Source organism: Babylonia areolata, chromosome 1, assembly GCF_041734735.1.
Source record: "Babylonia areolata isolate BAREFJ2019XMU chromosome 1, ASM4173473v1, whole genome shotgun sequence".
NCBI classification, from domain to species: domain Eukaryota; kingdom Metazoa; phylum Mollusca; class Gastropoda; order Neogastropoda; family Buccinidae; genus Babylonia; species Babylonia areolata.
The window spans coordinates 9,703,967-9,721,530 of NC_134876.1; the positions used below are offsets into that span (position 1 = coordinate 9,703,967).

The following is a 17,564-nucleotide window of genomic DNA, read 5'->3' on the forward strand; positions in this document are numbered from 1 at the left end:
CATGAGTTTGATTTATGGTATGACTGGAGATGATCTTAATGGTTTTGGTTCTGACATTTCAGCCCTAAGGTGGGGAGGGGGGGGGGGGGGGAGGGGGGGGGGGGGGTTGTGGTTGGTTGGACAACAAACAAAAAAGAAGTTACTTACTGCTTATGTATTTCACCCCTCCAGGGGCATATATATAGGCCATCAACAGGAGACCTCCATCATAATCTCCTGTTCTGTGCCTGTGCCTCCATGTGGTTCCAGACATGTGGCCCATCTTCTGGGATTCTGCCTGGGAGGCCTCTTCGCCAGGTGTTTCATGGTTGGCCTCACTTTCGGTTCCCTTCGAGGTTGCTAGTCAGGGCTTGTCGGTGATTAAAAAAAAAAAAATAAAAAAATAAAAGAGAGAGAGAGATATATAAGTTCTGCTGAAACCTGTTTTTCGTGTTTCTGTGGGTGTGTGTGAATGTTGTGATATGTATACATGTAGACAGAGGGATCTGTAGGTGTGACTGAAGTGGTCACATTTAAGGGGAAATTAGAGACCAGTAAGGGAAAGTCTGAATAAATAAAAATTAAAAAGTGTGCTCTGAGGGGAAATGTGAACAAGCAATGAGTCATCAAAAAAAAAAAAAAAAAAAATAAAAAGTCTGCACTTAGGGAAAGTGTGAAACAAAAAATATAAATTACAAAAATAAAAATGTCTGCTAAATTTCTGCAGATGGTATGCATCATTGAATAGGTCATGCGCAGAGAGCTTTATTTTTCTTCCCTGCATTTAAAAAAAAATTCTTTTGATAATCACTTGTGATTTAGCTGGTTCCAGTATTTTGCAGGTTCTTTCACAGCTGGAAAAACTTGACAAAAGAGTGTAGTATAGTGCATATATGCATGTATTTGTACAGGTGGTATAGAATAGTGTGTGTATGTATGTATGTTTGTATGTATGTGTGTGTGTGTGGATGACAGTTTCCTGTTAACCCCAGACCAGTTTCAATGCAGTTGAAATTAAAGGGGAAAAAAAGGACTAGTGTGCAAGAAAGAGACAAGGGTTGAGGGAATCCAGTTTTAAAAGAGACGAGGTAATTTTCTACTTCATTGCAGTTTTGCTGATATTCATTCACCAGAATTGTCAAGAAGCAAAAGCGGCCTGCTGGACAGCAGAATTCCATGATTGTTAGTGTTGTAGGCAGTCTTGCAGTCTTTTTAATTTGTAGAAAGAGATTTTTTGCCAGGTTTGTTTTCAGTTATATTCATGATCTGGTTTTGAAATCCATTGTGCAGAAGGGGACTAATTTTGGCAGCAATCTTCAGTCATTGCTTGTACTGATTGACCTCCCTTTATTGAATCTGTTTTGTGTGCTCTTTCAGCATTTTTCCCAAGTCATATGCGACAGACACTCTATATACCATAGAGATTTGTAAATACTTTTTTTTTTTAAATTGCGAATAGAATAGTTTTGCTACAACCAAGTATTTTCACTTTTTTTTTTTCAATTATACACATGATCTAGTCTTGAAATCTGTTGTGCAGAAGTGTCATCTTCAGTGTGTCAGAATTGTACAGCTCAGTAACTGATGTGCTGTGACCAACTGAAAACTTGTTCATTTCTTCACACGTCTACTTTACCTGTGGTATTTATTTATTTATATATTTTGTACTGATAACCACAATTAACCAGTTGAGTGGCTATGAGATGTCAGCTGACATCCTGCAAGAATTAAGTGTTGTCATAGTGCCTTTCAGATGTCCACTGACGTTCTGCATATTTTCCGATTTTACCTCCATTGGAGTTTGGTTCAGTGTACATGAACAGACTCTGAACGGTTAGTTTGATATGTCTGGATTATAAAAATACTATTTAAATGAGCATACATCAAGTAGAAGACCCGTTTTTCCTTGATAATGCTTTGGTAACTGGACCACATGGAAAGGGGGTTGCATCATATGCAAAAAAAAAAAGGTGTTGAAAACTTTGTCCAGTAAAGAAAGTGGTCCCAGTCCGAGGATTTACACAACTGTGCAAGCAGTGTTTATGATTATGGACAGCTATAACGATGGAGAAGGATCTCTCTTGTCTGTTGATTGGTTTAAACAGGAAGGTGAATTACAACAGCAGTTATGAAACTGACAGCCCATCCGATGGTAATTCAGTCCGTCTATCCAATCAGACAGCATTTTTGATCAGGTGACTATGACTGACAGAATACATGCAGCAAGCTTTGGGAGAGGGTGAGGAGAGGAAGAGGAGTGATGTAAGATGATACGTCGAATGCCAGCCAGAGGGTGTTGAAGAAGACTTGGCCATTGGACATCAATGAACTTATATTTCAATGCATACTGCCAGGAATAGACAACCTCCAATGCTCCATGATTTTCATGAAATGCAGGGTCCCAGTGTGATCAGGTACCTGATTTCAGTCAAGGGAGCTTAGAGCAGCAGGAAGATAGGACTGGGCTGGCCCACCTTCTTATTCCGAGCCCGACACACAGTCTGTGAAGTGGATATGAATTCACCGCTCCAATGGCCACAAAAGGCTAAGGGACATCATAACTTCTTTTCCTGACCAAAAGCAAAAAGTTGATGAGTGAGTAATTTTAGGGTTTAATACGGATGCTTTTAATTTTGGATTGGTTGAAATGTTCTGTTCACAACGATTAGTCTTGCCATTCATGTCCATTTTGCCATTCATGAAAACAGGTCATTGTTGCTGCTGGGCAGCGCTATAAAAAATGGCTCTACATTTAAAAAAAAAAGAAAAAAAAAAGTGCATCGCATGGCTATTCATGCACATCAGCCTGAAGATATATGGGGGTCTTCTATGATATATTGTGGTACTAATGTCGTGTTGTGTCAGATTTATTGACTTGTTTTTTTGTCAAACTGTTTAACGACAGAAAAGCATAAGAAATGTGACCGCAACAAAACACGGATCAAATATATTGGTTATATGAGAGCAGAATGGCATAACAGATGTTTATCTCAAAAAGAGAAACTCAGTTTTCTGTTTGGCCTCCTGTTTTAAATGTTGAGTGTACATCTTTCACCTCTTAGTGAAATGTAACTCCAGCACGGAACTTAGAAATTTATGCTTAGCAGTTTTTGTGTTTATGTTCATTCATTCGTGTGTTTATGCGTGTGTTTATGTAAGTTTGTGCCTGCCTATGTGTGCGTATGTGTGTTAGGGTAGCTGTTAGATTCACATGTATGTTAAAATGTATGTATGCAGTGTGTGTGTGTGTGTAGTCACATTTTGGTGTGTGTTTGTAACATAGATGTAATGTTTTATGTTAACAAAAGCGTTTTTGTAAAGCATCTAGAGTAGATTTCTGGATAGTTTGCTATATAAGTATCCATTATTATTATTATCCACAGCACCCATATATGCACACAGAGGCACAGACAACTTTGTTTCATGGTAGTTGTGGGGGCTGGATTATAAAAGAGGAAAATGAGCTCTTTGTGCACTGTCAGTGCTGGGACTGTGGCTGTGAAAGGGGGGCTCAAGATGAACAGAGTGGGGGTAATGTCACTGAACTGGTGTAAGTGATAGGACAGCTAAATGATAATGGATGAAAGTAAAAATGAAAATAGAGGGACAAGACGACATTTTAAACTTTTTTTTTTTTTTTTTTTCGTCTCCATTCCTTTTCCAAGCCATTTGTTGATAGCAAAAAATTGAACTGCTCTTATTTGGACTGTTATGCTCTTTGAGTCTGTAGGGGAAAAAATCACTTATCAGGACTGTTGGGCCTGCTAAGAAAAAAACCCCAACTATTAAAAGTGTATACTGTGGTGCTCATTAGCAAATCAAATACTTTTTTTAATTTTTTTATCAGTGCCTATTTTATAATCTTTAGGGGAAAAAAATTGCAGTTATTAGAGCACATTGTAGTGCTTTTTCAAAAATAAGAATTCATTAATATTAGTGCATGATGTGGAACTCTTTAGAAATATTAATGTTGAAAAAGAAAACCGGTAAACAGGATGACTGCTTTTTCATGGTTGAAAAAGAAATCAGCATCACCCAGGCTTATGTACTCATTATGCTGTGTGCAGGGCGTTAAAAGCAGGGCATTTTTAAAATCAAATATAGTTTATGCATTACCAGAACTAATTATCACTGTTCATCCAAGCCAAGCGAGTGTTGTTAAAAGTTTCATTTTGTGTTTAAGAAAAGTAGAAATGGCCGAGTGTTTCGTCTTGTGCCCTTTCACTCCCTCCCTTCCACAGCTAGCCAATAGTCTATAATTCTGACCTGCCTGATACTGTTGTTGATGAATTTCCACCTATTCCACCAGTCCTCTCAGCCAAACACATTGCATTATTGTGTACCTTTGTTGGTTTGCTTGCGTTTGTTACCAGCTACATCGGTCATCTCTATTCGCCCCCCTTCTTTTGTTAGTGATCATTTCCATTTATGATACTCAGGATAAAAACAACACAAACACTCAGAAACATGCAAAGGTAATTTCCTACCAAGGCAGACATACCACCGCAGCACTTGGGTTGAGGTGAAGGCAGCCAGAATGATATGGGCACAGCTGAAAAGAATCTCCCCAGGATCATGTGTGTTGGAGAAATGTTTCCCAGGCTCTATGTTCTTGGTATTCAGAGACTCAAGTAACGAAATATTGCCAAGTTTTTTTTTTTTTCTCCATTTCATGTTTTGTGTGTGCATGTTTGAGACTAATGGGCAATGTTCAGTCTTGAACAAAAGCTGCATGTTTTTTTTTTATTTCTTCCATCATTGTGTCTGTGTGCACATGTCAAATAAAGGGTGCATGAGCTGATGAAGAGATTTTAAGCTTCAGTTTCGTTTGTTTTTTTTTAGGAGATTTCTGTGTTTATGTTTCTGTACCTCTCACATTTACCTGTGTGAAAGCTGTGGAGATTTCTGTGTTTATGTTTCTGTACCTCTCACATTTACCTGTGTGAAAGCTGTGGAGATTTCTGTGTTTATGTTTCTGTACCTGTTTCTGTACCTCTCACATTTACCTGTGTGAAAGCTGTGGAGATTTCTGTGTTTATGTTTCTGTACCTCTCACACTTACCTGTGTGAAAGCTGTTGGGAAGTGCCAGGCAGCAATGGCTTGAAACTGTGTGCCTTTTCCCCACCGTAAGTATTAGTATTTATTATTTATTGGTAACTGCTGTATATTTCATTTCCACTGATGTTCTCAACAGCCTCCTACAATATGTGAGTAATTTTTAATGTGTCAAAACTTGCATCATTATTCCAATCATTTCAAATGTGATTGATAGATTATGAGGGAAAGCAGGCTGTTTTTCTTTAATTTTATGCATTTTTTGTAATACTGTACAGGAGGGAAGTGATCAAAATAAAATGGGTAATTTATTAAAACAGGGTAGTTTGATTCTCCATGTATGCATATGTGTGTTTGATTGCTTGCTGTCCTGTGTGGCTTGTGTGCATGCGCAGTCACATTCACCAAAATGCATCCAGGCAGAGTTCTCACTTAACTCACTCAGTACGGCCAGTCCTCTCTTCTCCTCTACACAGACCCCTCGGATGTCCAGTGGGTGTCTGAATGACCCAACCTTTAGCTTCCGTCGTCAGAATTGTGGTATTCTTTGTCAACATTCACCTCTTCAGTTTAAGAGCCTTCCGCTTGCAATATTTTGATAATGGTAATTGGGGTGAAACGCTGTTAACATCGTCTCTTTCGCCATTCATATGGAGAGAGTTAAAGTGCACATTTTCCTAGTATTGTAGACTGCTGTCAACGAAAAGAATGAAAATTGTATATATATATATATATATATATATTTTTTTTTTATCACCACTTAATCACAAATGAAGGTGGCTGTCATGCAATACATGGTATTGTTTGATGGATGATACTGGACAGCATTGGAGGCAGACTGACCAGAGGGGAGACAGACTTCTGACTTGTAGGGAGGGGGTGGGGTGGCAGAGGTAGATAGGTGGATGGACAGGAAAGCGTGGGAGGAAAGGTGGCACAGGAAAGACGCAGAGAGTGAGACTTGAGACAAGAGAAGGACGTACTTAACCCTTTGAGCCCCTGAGCAATTTCAACCCTGCTGCCTGAGCTCCTGAGCCAAAATTTGCAAATAATTGGTATTTAATGTGTCACGGCAGATATAAAAGAGTGCCCTGACCACCGCTTTACCGGTGGTATTGAAAAATGACATAGCAAAACACGACACAAGTGTTTACGTACCGCTCAACCGGTGGCTAGGCATTGCGTCATTTTCTCTACCACCGGTAAAGCGGTGGTCAGAGCTCAAAGGGTTAAGGAGTGAAACAATCAACTCAGAACTCAGATGATTTAATGCACAAGGCCATATTCCCATGTGGAGATGAGGAAATATAACACAAACAAAATATTACGGTTAACACCACATTGAATATCAGTACGCATAACAACGGATAAAGAGACTTTAAGAATGGGTGACTATAATGCAAGAACACAACATACTAAAAGCAGGTGAGAATGGTGAGGGAGAGAATGTACGCCTTTATTGCATATTATCTGATCCCAATAATACAAAAAAAACAAAACAAAAAAACTTGTTTATCCAATTTAGTTTGACATCAGATCATCAATAAACATTATCCTCACCATGCAACAACATTTGTTTTCATTATTATCACAGATGATTTCTTTTTTACCTGCAAGTCTGAACACTAACCCTTTCAACCCCTTTTTATCAGCCTTGGCAGCCCATTCCTGCCTGCCAGATTTGGGCTGAACTGCATGAATGAAATGAAGAGGCCCTTCATTTAAACTCTTCACATTAAAAACAAAACTTTTCTGCAGGACGGTTGAAAACTACAACCACCAAAATTATCATAAAATGATTGTAAAATCTGTCAAATTTTATAACAAAATCACTTACAATATCCATTAGAAGCTCATCAAGTACATGCTTTTCAATCATCCTTAATTTTGGTCATATCAAAGCAGAAAAAAAGCCCTTATTAATTGCACAACACAGGAACAATGACACCTTGAAAATATAGGAAATGCTGTTAAAAGTTATCCCCCTTTGCTAGACGTTTATGCATTATTTGGTATGAGCTTGGAAACCGGCTGATGAAAATGAAGTTTGTGATGCTGCTGGAGTAACTTTAGCTCAGGGAAGAAAGAAAATTTTAAGTGGTTATCACTGGATACAGCAGTTGACGCTGACTGAAAACACAGTAGCTGTTATTCACACTGCTCTGGTCAATAGAATGGTCCTGATCACAGCTGCTTATAATTATGCTACAGTGGAATTCACCTGGAGCAGAAAATTTATCGCCAGCGCTGCTCAAACATGGCAGGATTGTGAACGCTGCCGAGTTAGGCCAGACAGTGAGCGCTGCTGAATTCTCTATTCGGTCTCAAACATGAGACAAAAGGGACAAAATAAATGGTGGCAAACCTCCTCTACAGCAATACATGCCAGCTTCTGTGACAGGAAACATTCTATTCTGACAAAGCTTTAGCATACACATAGTGTCATGCAGAATGTTCTGTGTTACCAGACTAGTATTTTATCAACACTGAGCAGAACTGTTTCTTGGTGAATTGTCTGGACATTAAACTTTGAGTAAGCCCCCAACAAAATTATACTTTGTAACATTCTTGAATGGGAGTTGATCATTAACATTATTAAGTTTGAAAAAGCTTTCCATTACATATAATCATGATGCGCTACATTTTGACACCATGGCCAGCACAAGAATTTATAAAAAAACAAAACACATGACTTGACAATTAGTAGAAAATAATTATTTTAAGAAATGGCATACAACTATTAGGCTTAACCTCGACACACATTCATTTTACACAGGCAGACTTTCAGATGCATTCAGAAACAACAGTATCACAAACATATATTCCCCTCCTTCCAAAGGCACATTACTTTTGAATAGAATGTATAGCAGCAAGAAGCTACAGGGCCACAGAAAATGGGGCCTCAAACTGATCACTGGTGAACACTGGATCAAAGTATACCGCCAAACTAAATCTGCCAAAGTGGCCCCAAATGACAAATGGGGTTCCAAATAACGCTTGCTTCTACGCATGGTTAAGAATTCTGAATAACATACATTTCCCCGACTGGGCATTCACGCAACTTAACTGACCATAACAAAAATCTGAATAACCTGCAAATGACCAGATAGGGTCCCAAATTAGTCTCAAAACCACACAGAGAATATATTTCAAATAAGACTACAACCGAATACTGTTTACAGATAACCACGCTCATCATTCACAAATCCACCTGGTGGTGACTCAACTTCAGTGAGCAACAACTCACAACTGTGAACCACCACTCAACTCCAGTGAGTAGCCACACAACTCAAATGAGTAGCCACCAATTACAACTCCAATGAGCAACCACTCAAAACCATAATAGGCAACCACTTTTACAACTCCAGTGAGTAGTAATTCACAACTCCAATGACCAGTCACTCTCCACTCCAATGACCAGTCACTTATAACTCCTCTGAACAGCCACTTTACTCCCATGGGTAGCCACTCACAATTTCACTGAGCAGCCACTCACAACTCCAATGAGCAGTGACTCAACTTCAATGAGCAGTCACTCATAACTCCAATAAGCAGCCACTCACAGCTCCATGTCTGCCAGACCATGCGCTTGCTCGGAGTCATCGGAAAGAGTCAGGAGCCGCCGTGGCTTTCTGGATCAACTTCAAAGAAGTGCCGGGGTCTGAGATTCCATACCTGCAACAACAAAAAACCACAGGGTTCCTGCTTCAAACATGTGACAGCACTGTGCCAAACTACCCCAGTTCATTCAACGGTTTCCTCCACAAAGCACCCAAGTCATCCAGCTGCAGTATTGTATTGTATTGTATTTCTTTTTATCACAGATTTCTCTGTGTGAAATTCGGGCTGCTCTCCCCACGGAGAGCGTGTCGCTACACTACAGCGCCACCCAATTTTTTTTGCATTTTTTCCTGCATGCAGTTTTTATTTGTTTTTCCTATCGATGTGGATTTTTCTACAGAATTTTGCCAGGAACAACCCTTTTGTTGCCGTGGGTTCTTTTACGTGCGCTAAGTGCATGCTGCACATGGGACCTCGGTTTATCGTCTCATCCGAATGACTAGCGTCCAGACCACCATTCAAGGTCTAGTGGAGGGGGAGAAAATATCGGCGGCTGAACCGTGATTCGAACCAGCGCGCTCAGATTCTCTCGCTTCCTAGGCGGACGCGTTACCTCTAGGCCATCACTCCATCACTCCACAGTAGCAAGGAAGTTAGCATCATGGACTGATGACTGGGAGGACGTGTTCAAGTCCTAGCAGAGGTGGACTTTTTTTTTGTTTGTTTGTTTCAGGCTGTGGCTGGCTCCTACCCAGCACTTCCTGTCTTGTGGGCTTGACTGGGAAGAATGGGACAACACAATCGAGGATCATCCACTTTCAAGGATACGTCTTTGGCAGTGTTGCGCAAATTTCCTTCTGTTTTTCTACATAAGTGGGTTTTTTTTCAACAGAGTTTTGCTCTTTTATTGCAATGTGCTCTGAGAGTGTGCTGCACACAGAGACCTCAATTTACTGGTTCATCTGAAAGACTAGCACCAAGACCATCAATTCATTCAGGGTCTGATGGAGGGGTGAGGTAAAAATCCTGGTCCATGCAGGACTCGAACAAACGGACGCTCTCTTCCTGGTCAGGTGCTTTACCATTAGAGACCATGGCTCCACACTGACTGATGTAGTGACCTGTTTTCCTGATTGCTGAAATTACTGACTGCAAGGTTCTTTTCTGAATGTTCTGGTGGGCTATGTATGCAAATGGATGTGCATGAATGCATTCATGTGCATGTGTGCGCACACACGTGTGTGTGTGTGTGTTAATATGTGTGTGTGTTTGTGTGTGTATGTGCTTGCATGTGTGTGTCTGTGTATCAGTGTTTGAAATTCCAAGTCATATCAGTAGTCACATGTCATATGTATTTATAAATTCTTATCATTGGACTGAAATAAATATGGCTGTTTTCACAGATGTATACTTTCTTTTTAATAAATCAGTCATTATTATCAGATTCACTTGTAAATATCAATATAATTGTTATAAATGATCACCCCATTTCTTCATCTTATGATTATCCATATTTTGTTCATCCTCTTGTGTATCAAGACATAAGAAAAGCGCCTCACCAGAACACAGTCCAGTTGCTATCCAGATTCCATGTTCCATCACTCCTTTTGAAGTACCTGCAATCATTTACACTGTTTAAAAGATGTTGATAATGTCAGAATACACTGAATCATTACGCTGAAATAAGTGACACAGATACATGATATCACCTGTCACTCTGAGGAAAGAAAATGAAGGAAACAAGATAAAAGAAATTAAAAACGCACACCGATAAATACAACATTATCAGTTTAAGAAAAACAACAATTTACTCAAGTGCAATACACTACCCACAAAAATGTACCAATTGACTGCCCTGATATCCTCTGTATGGCAACTCACTTGTTCGTTTAGCCAGCGCAAACAAGATTTTAACACCTCATCTGAAAGACTGGTACCCAGACTACCATTCAAAGCCTAGTGAGGGGCAGTAAAAGTCTTGGACCATGTGAGAATGAACCCATGGACATTCACTTCCATGGTGAGCGTTTTGCTATTTGGCCGCCTCTAAAATATGTTCAAAAGAGTAACAGACCAGTCATATGTAATATAATTATGAGACTCAAACTGTAACTGTTGACATCTGAGCTCCAATGTCCTGAAATCACTGCCCTCTCTCAGATTCCTTCTCCTTGCTCTTCACCTCATCCTGTCTCTACACATGATGTTTCTTGTTTCTTGTTTTTCTTTCCTTTTTTGGGGGGGTTGTTGCTGTTGTGCGTGTGTGCGTGCGTGCATCCATGCGTGCATGCGTGTGTGAAGTCTTTTTATGAAAAGGCGTGAACATGAAAATCCTAGGTATTAATAAATTAAGACCCCACAGAGGCAAATAACACACACACACACACACACACACACACATCACATACATATTCATTAGCAACTTGTGAACAGATTTTATCCAAACCTCATTCATCTATAGCTAACTCTGTGCAAAACCTGCAGTGATGCATAAAATGATGTATACAAGATAAATTACAGAAGGTTTTCACGCAGCCATGTCTACGTCTGTTTCTGACGCCATTTCTTTTTTTCGTGCAGCTGTTTTTGTGTCGGTGTCTGATGCCATTACCATGGTGTGACAAAGTTCTCTGTCCGTGCCCTCCAAAACAGCTGTGAAAAGTTGCGCCGAATCTCATCCCACAGAATGTCTCCTGTGCCCTCCCCCTGGAAATACAGAAATAAAAACATTGGGCCACACACAACAACAGGGGGAGGCAACGGTCTGGGGGTGGGGTTGGGGATGGCGGGGGGGGGGGGGGGGTGGAGGGGGGGAATACAGAAGCAAAGAAAAGAGAGAAAGGGGGGCAAAGAAAGAGAAAAACAAGAGTTCCCTGCCTTACTTGATAATGCAGCAAAAGACAGACCAAGACTAAAGGTACAAGTTTCAGTTTCAGTTTCAGTAGCTCAAGGAGGCGTCACTGCGTTCGGACAAAACCATATACGCTACACCACATCTGCCAAGCAGATGCCTGACCAGCAGCGTAACCCAACGCGCTTAAATTCATTTTTTTTTTGTGTGTGTGTGTGTGTGTGTGCGTGCGTGCGTGCGTGCGTGCGTGTGTACGTGCGTGCGTGCATGCATCCATGCGTGTGTGAGGTCTTTTTATGAAAAGGCGTGAACATGAAAATCATTTTATTAGTATTACTAATATTATTACTACTACCTTTTTCTATATTATAAGTATTATTTATTTATTTATTTATTTATTTATTTATTTATTTATGCAAGCTTATCTATTATTTATTCCCCCGTTTTTGTGTGTGTTTTTTTTGTTGTTTTTTTTGTTTTGTTTTTTGTTTTTGTTTTTTTTTGTGTGTGTTTGTTTGTTTGTTTTTTTTTTTGTTTTTTTTTTGTTGTTGTTGTTTTTGTTTTTTTTTGTTTTTTTTTCAAGGCCTGACTAAGCGCGTTGGGTTACGCTGCTGGTCAGGCATCTGCTTGGCAGATGTGGTGTAGCGTATATGGTTTTGTCCGAACGCAGTGACGCCTCCTTGAGCTACTGAAACTGAAACTAAAGGTACAAACATGCATAGATCGAATCATATTTCAGTTTCGGTTCACGTAGTTCATGTAACAGCTCTAGAACAAATCACACGACAATACCTAACAAAAGGAAAGCACCCAAAACAAATCACATAGTTCTGGGTCTCTTGTGCTGAGGAGCCTCATGGTAACCCAACACTGACATCTCATTGTGAATTGTATGTCTCACACTTGTTTCTGACAAAAACTGAACTGTTTTCACATGTGGAAAGCAAACAGAATAAACAGAGAAATAATATGGTGAGAATACTCCAGCATGGTCTCCAAGCAATATCTAGATGCTCTTTAGCAAATGGCAAAGGTTGTTCCTTCGTGCCAAAAATGTCCTCTTTCTGTCCTTATGAATACGTATTTATGGATATGTCTGTATATCTATGTATATATGTATCACACTGATCCCAAAACCTAATCTGATTATGGGAGCTTGCACCGCACAATGCATCACCAACATTCTCCATTTCTGGCGGTTGTGGGATGGGGCCAGAGTTTCAGCAAAGCTCAACTCTGTCCACTCGGTGACTTTGTCTGCCTACTTCTTTCTCTGCCTTGTTTCCATTTCCCTTGCACTGTTCCCTGAAGGGTGGTCTTGGAAACCCCACCAGGTTTTGTCATGTGGTCATACCATCTCATCTTCTGGTTTTTGTTGGGTTTTTTTTACCGTGGTCAGCAAGTCTTCGTAGTGAACAATATGCTGTCTGATGTTGTTGTTTTTTTTTTCTGACTTCTTCATTTGTTATGAAGTCCTTGTAAGAGATGCCAAGGAGCATTCCGAAGCATCAGATTTCCACTGCTCAGATCCTTCTCTGAAGCTCTGCAAGAGTCCAGGAATCACATGCATAAAAGAAAATAAAGAGAACCAGTGCATGTAGGAGCTTCAACTTTGTTCTGAGACTGATGTTCTTATCCCTCCATAACTCATGACTAACAGCAAGGACCCAGTCAAGAACAAGATCAATGTCAGCAGACAACAGCCAGAAACAGTGAAGCAGTTTAAGTACCGCAAAGTTCGGTCTATTGAGCGCACTGGTATATAAGCCCCACCCACTAAATTTTGGAAAAAAATTGAACTTTATACATACATAAGCCGCACTGGCTTATAAGCCGCACTTATTTCCGGTACCGGAACACATACTGATACTACAGAAAAGCTGTCAATACTGTACATTATGAAATAAACACAAGCGGGAACAACACAAAGAAAAGCAAACGAAAATACTGCTAGTGCCACAAAAAAATAATAAATAAACACAACGAAAATAAGATCCATAATTTAGGGATAGTCACATTTATTCAACGTCATCCTGCTGACTGAATCCACTGAAATCTTCGTCTTCAGTGTCCTAGTTGAAAAGAACCAGCACAGCTTCCTCCGCCATCTTGTCACCGACTTCAGCCTCGCTTTCACTTCATGAACATGAAGGTGGAGGTCGCTGCTGGTTAGTCGCCTGCACTGTCGTCTGCTAGGTCGATTGCCTTCAATTTGAAGGCTGCATCATAGGCATAACGTCGTGTTTTCGGCATGATGAGGGTGTACGCTTGAGCAGAGTAGAACTGAATGCTGATCTGAAGGCTTTAATGTGTGCGGATTTGATTTACAAAACGTGAACAGTTAGTACACTATCCTGAAGCTCATCCAAAAATTCATGGACAGAAATCATGATTTTGGTGAGCAGACGGGCAGCTAAGAATAGACGAGAATGTGACACTCCTAGGATCGTTAAAATCCTCAAACAAGCCGCATCATTGTATAAGCCGCGGAGGTTGAAGCTGGAGTAAAAAGTCGCAGCTTATAGACCGAACTTTATGGTACCTTGATGCCATCCTCACTGAAGAAGGGTCTAAGGCCAAAATACTGGCAAGAGCTGTGTAGACTGCAACAGCATTCATAAGGGAGAATATATATATAAATGTCTATTATATGTATGTATGTGTGTGTATCTATATGTATGTATATGTGTGTGCATATATGAGTATCTGTATATCTCTCTCTCTCTATATATATATATTTAAAAAAAAAAATTTCTTTGTTATTCCTTTTCAATTTCTTCCAAAATTCAATGAAAATTTGATGCTGTTTATAATATAGATGACGTGTTTCGTGATACTGCCGCTATGTTGCTATGTATTCAGTGCACGCATCTGTTGTTCAATGAGCACATCTCAAGCTTTGGCTTGTTGTAGCTCTGAGTGTTTGCAATGTCTGTACTTACCTTTGAGAAAAAAAAAAAAAAAAAAAAAAAAAATCAGGATTAAACCAAACATCCTCTTTCACTCTCTCACCTGAGCTTGTGCAGACACAGCAAGTTTGCACAGGTAGGGTATGTCGCAGCCTTCTACATGGCATATAATGGCTGCTGCAGTGTAACTGGGGGAGACAAAAACAAAAGGAGGTTTAGAAACACATGTGCATGGCACTGCGTGTGTTTGTGTATACCATATGTGTGTGAGTAAGTGTGTGAATGTGTGTGTGAGTATGTGGGTGTGTGTGTGTGAGTAAGAGTGTGAGTGAGAATGTGTGTGTGTGTGTGTGTGTGTGTGTGTGTGTGTGTGTGTGTGTGTGTGTGTGTGTGAGTGTGTGTGTATGTGTGTGTACCCATGCACGCATGTGTGTGTGTATGTGTGCGTGTGTGTGTGCATGTATGTCTCTGTGTGTAAGAGGGTGTGTGTGTGTGGGAGTGAGGGTGTGTGTGTCGGAGTGAGTGTCTGTGTGTGCTGTCACTGTGTATGTTAACTTTTCGCCTTGGAGGAACAAAAGAGCTAACATGAGCACTGATGAGAGATTTTAAACTCACACCCCCACTCCTAACCACCATTTCTGCCCCCCATCCCAAGCGCAAGTGAGTTTTCATGGTTAAAACTTAAAACAAGACTGCTTTTAAACGTCTCTTCTGTTTCCTTATTATGTAAAACAAATCCATACAGGCCTGGATATTATTCACTATTATAGCATATGCATCTATATACCAAAAAAACCTCACCATTCTGACACAAAGATAGTGTGGACCTGGTTTCTGATGTCTTCAAAGTATGTGTTGGATAAATCTTTCTTGAACGACCTGAAGAAAAAGAATAAACACAATACACTGATACTCATTATTAGAAGGTACATTTTTTGTGTGTTGTAAAACAACAATAAATTTCGTTTTAGTCTGTACAACATCTGAAGCAGAAGGGGAGCATGATATATATACATATAGAGAGTATGACATATTATCTTGACAAATTTTAAAGACAAGACTTACATCATCACTTATACTGATGGTTACTGTTTAAATAAATAAATATGAAAGTAAGCCGGAATTCAAACATCCAAAAACAAAATACGCGCTTGCAAAAAGCCTTCATTATTTTTTTCCCTGATACAATCAGTCGACTCAGCTAGTATCAACACAGCAACAGAAAAAAAAAAAAAAAAGCTAAAAAGTTGTTCTGATGAAATCGGTTTGACTTTTTTTTTTCTTTTATATTTCTGAACAAATATATTACAATGTCTACAATATAATTATATGTTAAAACTAGAATGGACAAATGAACTGTAATACTTTCGTTATCAGTAAGGGTGATGATAATGTCTGGATTCATTCCAGTCGAGTGTTTGCACATGTTTGGGTGTTGTGCGGTATGTCACATGACAAGATTCATACTCTGTTATTTGTCATCAAATATTCTCATTGTGAACAGGTGTTTGCATGCAATCATGTGTACAAAGCGAGAATAACTTCACAATGATTTAGAAGAAAAATGCATACCAAAAATGACAGATGAATAAAAACAAATAAATAAATCTTGTGACATTATTTTGGCTACAAACAAAAGACAAATTCATATCCATCACTCTATGTTTGTCAAGGTAGTGAAAATTGAGATCATACGCACTCACACCTGCAATTCACTCTAAACAGAGATACACACTCACACCTGCACTTCACTCTAAACAGAGATACACACTCACACCTGCACTTCACTCTAAACAGAGATACACACTCACACCTGCAGTTCACTCTAAACACAGATACGCACTCACACCTGCAAGTCACTCTAAACACAGATACACACTCACACCTGCAAGTCACTCTAAACAGAAATACACACTCACACCTGCAGTTCACTCTAAACAGAGATACACTCTCACACCTACAATTCACTCTAAACAGAAATACACACTCACACCTGCGGTTCACTCTAAACAGAGATACACACTCACACCTGCAGTTCACTCTAAACACAGATACACACTCACACCTGCGGTTCACTCTAAACAGAGATACACACTCACACCTGCAGTTCACTCTAAACACAGATACACACTCACACCTGCAGTTCACTCTAAACAGAGATACACACTCACACCTGCAGTTCACTCTAAACAGAGATACACACTCACACCTGCAGTTCACTCTAAACAGAGATACACACTCACACCTGCAGTTCACTCTAAACAGAGATACACACTCACACCTGCAGTTCACTCAGCCACAAGCACACAAAGCAAGCAAGACAAGGAAGGAAGCAATCAGCCCACCTGGACAGGAGGTTTCCTAGCCTCTCCACATCCACATTCTCCAGGCTGTGGCATTTCAGGAGTGGTGTTGTCTCTTTCAGAAATGTCCCACAGCCTGATGACAGAAAGGAAATACAAGTACTTGAGTGAGTATAGTTCGGTGGAGAGTGAGTATAATTCGGTGGAGAGTGAGTATAATTCTGTGGCTGTCTCCACTCTGGAGGGGACACGATGAGTCTGAATCTGGCTCCGTGAGAATGTGATTGTTGTCATAAGCAGGAAGTTAAGTGGACGATGTCCGGTCTATATCATGTCAGAACAGGCACTACTGAACACCACTCACGGGACTCTGACACTCAGCAGCAAGGCAAAGGTCTCCTCTGGTGTGTGGCCTCCTGGCGACCTAAAAGTGATAGCTCCCTGTTAACTGCCAGCGCAGGGACTGTGATGGAAGAGACCTGCCATCTTCTCAAGTATACACGCATGCTTTAGATCAAGATGTATGTATGAAAAGTACAATAATCCATGTCAGCATTTATGTTCTTGACACACGGAAATATCTCTGTACCGAACACCTAAAAATGGAGTAAGAAGCTTCTATCAAAATCCATTCAACATTACACAAAGTCACAAAGTTCCATTAACATCAATGTAACACTGGGTTTAATGTCGACACCAACATCATGTGACATAACTGATGAAATTACCATATACAAACTGTGGGGAGGAATGGACCAATTTAATACTACTCAGGCACCACTAGACAACAACACAGTGTTTTAATGCTGTGTGTTCATGATTTTAACTCACTGCAACAATTTGACTCAGACACTGGCGCACAACTGACCAAGCTGACTGGGCATCCCTTACCAGTTACAGGTTAA

General features: G+C 40.0%; 1 protein-coding gene across 13 annotated transcripts in view; it reads right to left on the bottom strand.

Annotated features, from left to right (window-relative positions):
- Positions 1-120: 120 nt before the first annotated feature.
- The window catches only part of LOC143278226 (N-acetylglutamate synthase, mitochondrial-like), a 52,061-nt gene continuing 34,617 nt past the window's right edge, over positions 121-17,564 (bottom strand). For 11 of the 13 annotated variants that reach the window (XM_076583286.1, XM_076583318.1, XM_076583266.1 and 8 more), the window contains 6 exons: positions 16,702-16,795; positions 15,158-15,235; positions 14,460-14,544; positions 11,208-11,302; positions 10,156-10,212; positions 6,049-8,710 (listed from right to left, as the gene is read on the bottom strand). In XM_076583286.1, coding sequence (XP_076439401.1) covers positions 8,635-8,710; positions 10,156-10,212; positions 11,208-11,302; positions 14,460-14,544; positions 15,158-15,235; positions 16,702-16,795 — 485 coding nt within the window. In that variant the 3' untranslated portion in view covers positions 6,049-8,634. Of the gene's footprint in view, positions 350-6,048; positions 8,711-10,155; positions 10,213-11,207; positions 11,303-14,459; positions 14,545-15,157; positions 15,236-16,701; positions 16,796-17,564 lie in introns of those variants that run through there. The other 2 variants (XM_076583338.1, XM_076583348.1) reach the window with 2 other exon arrangements.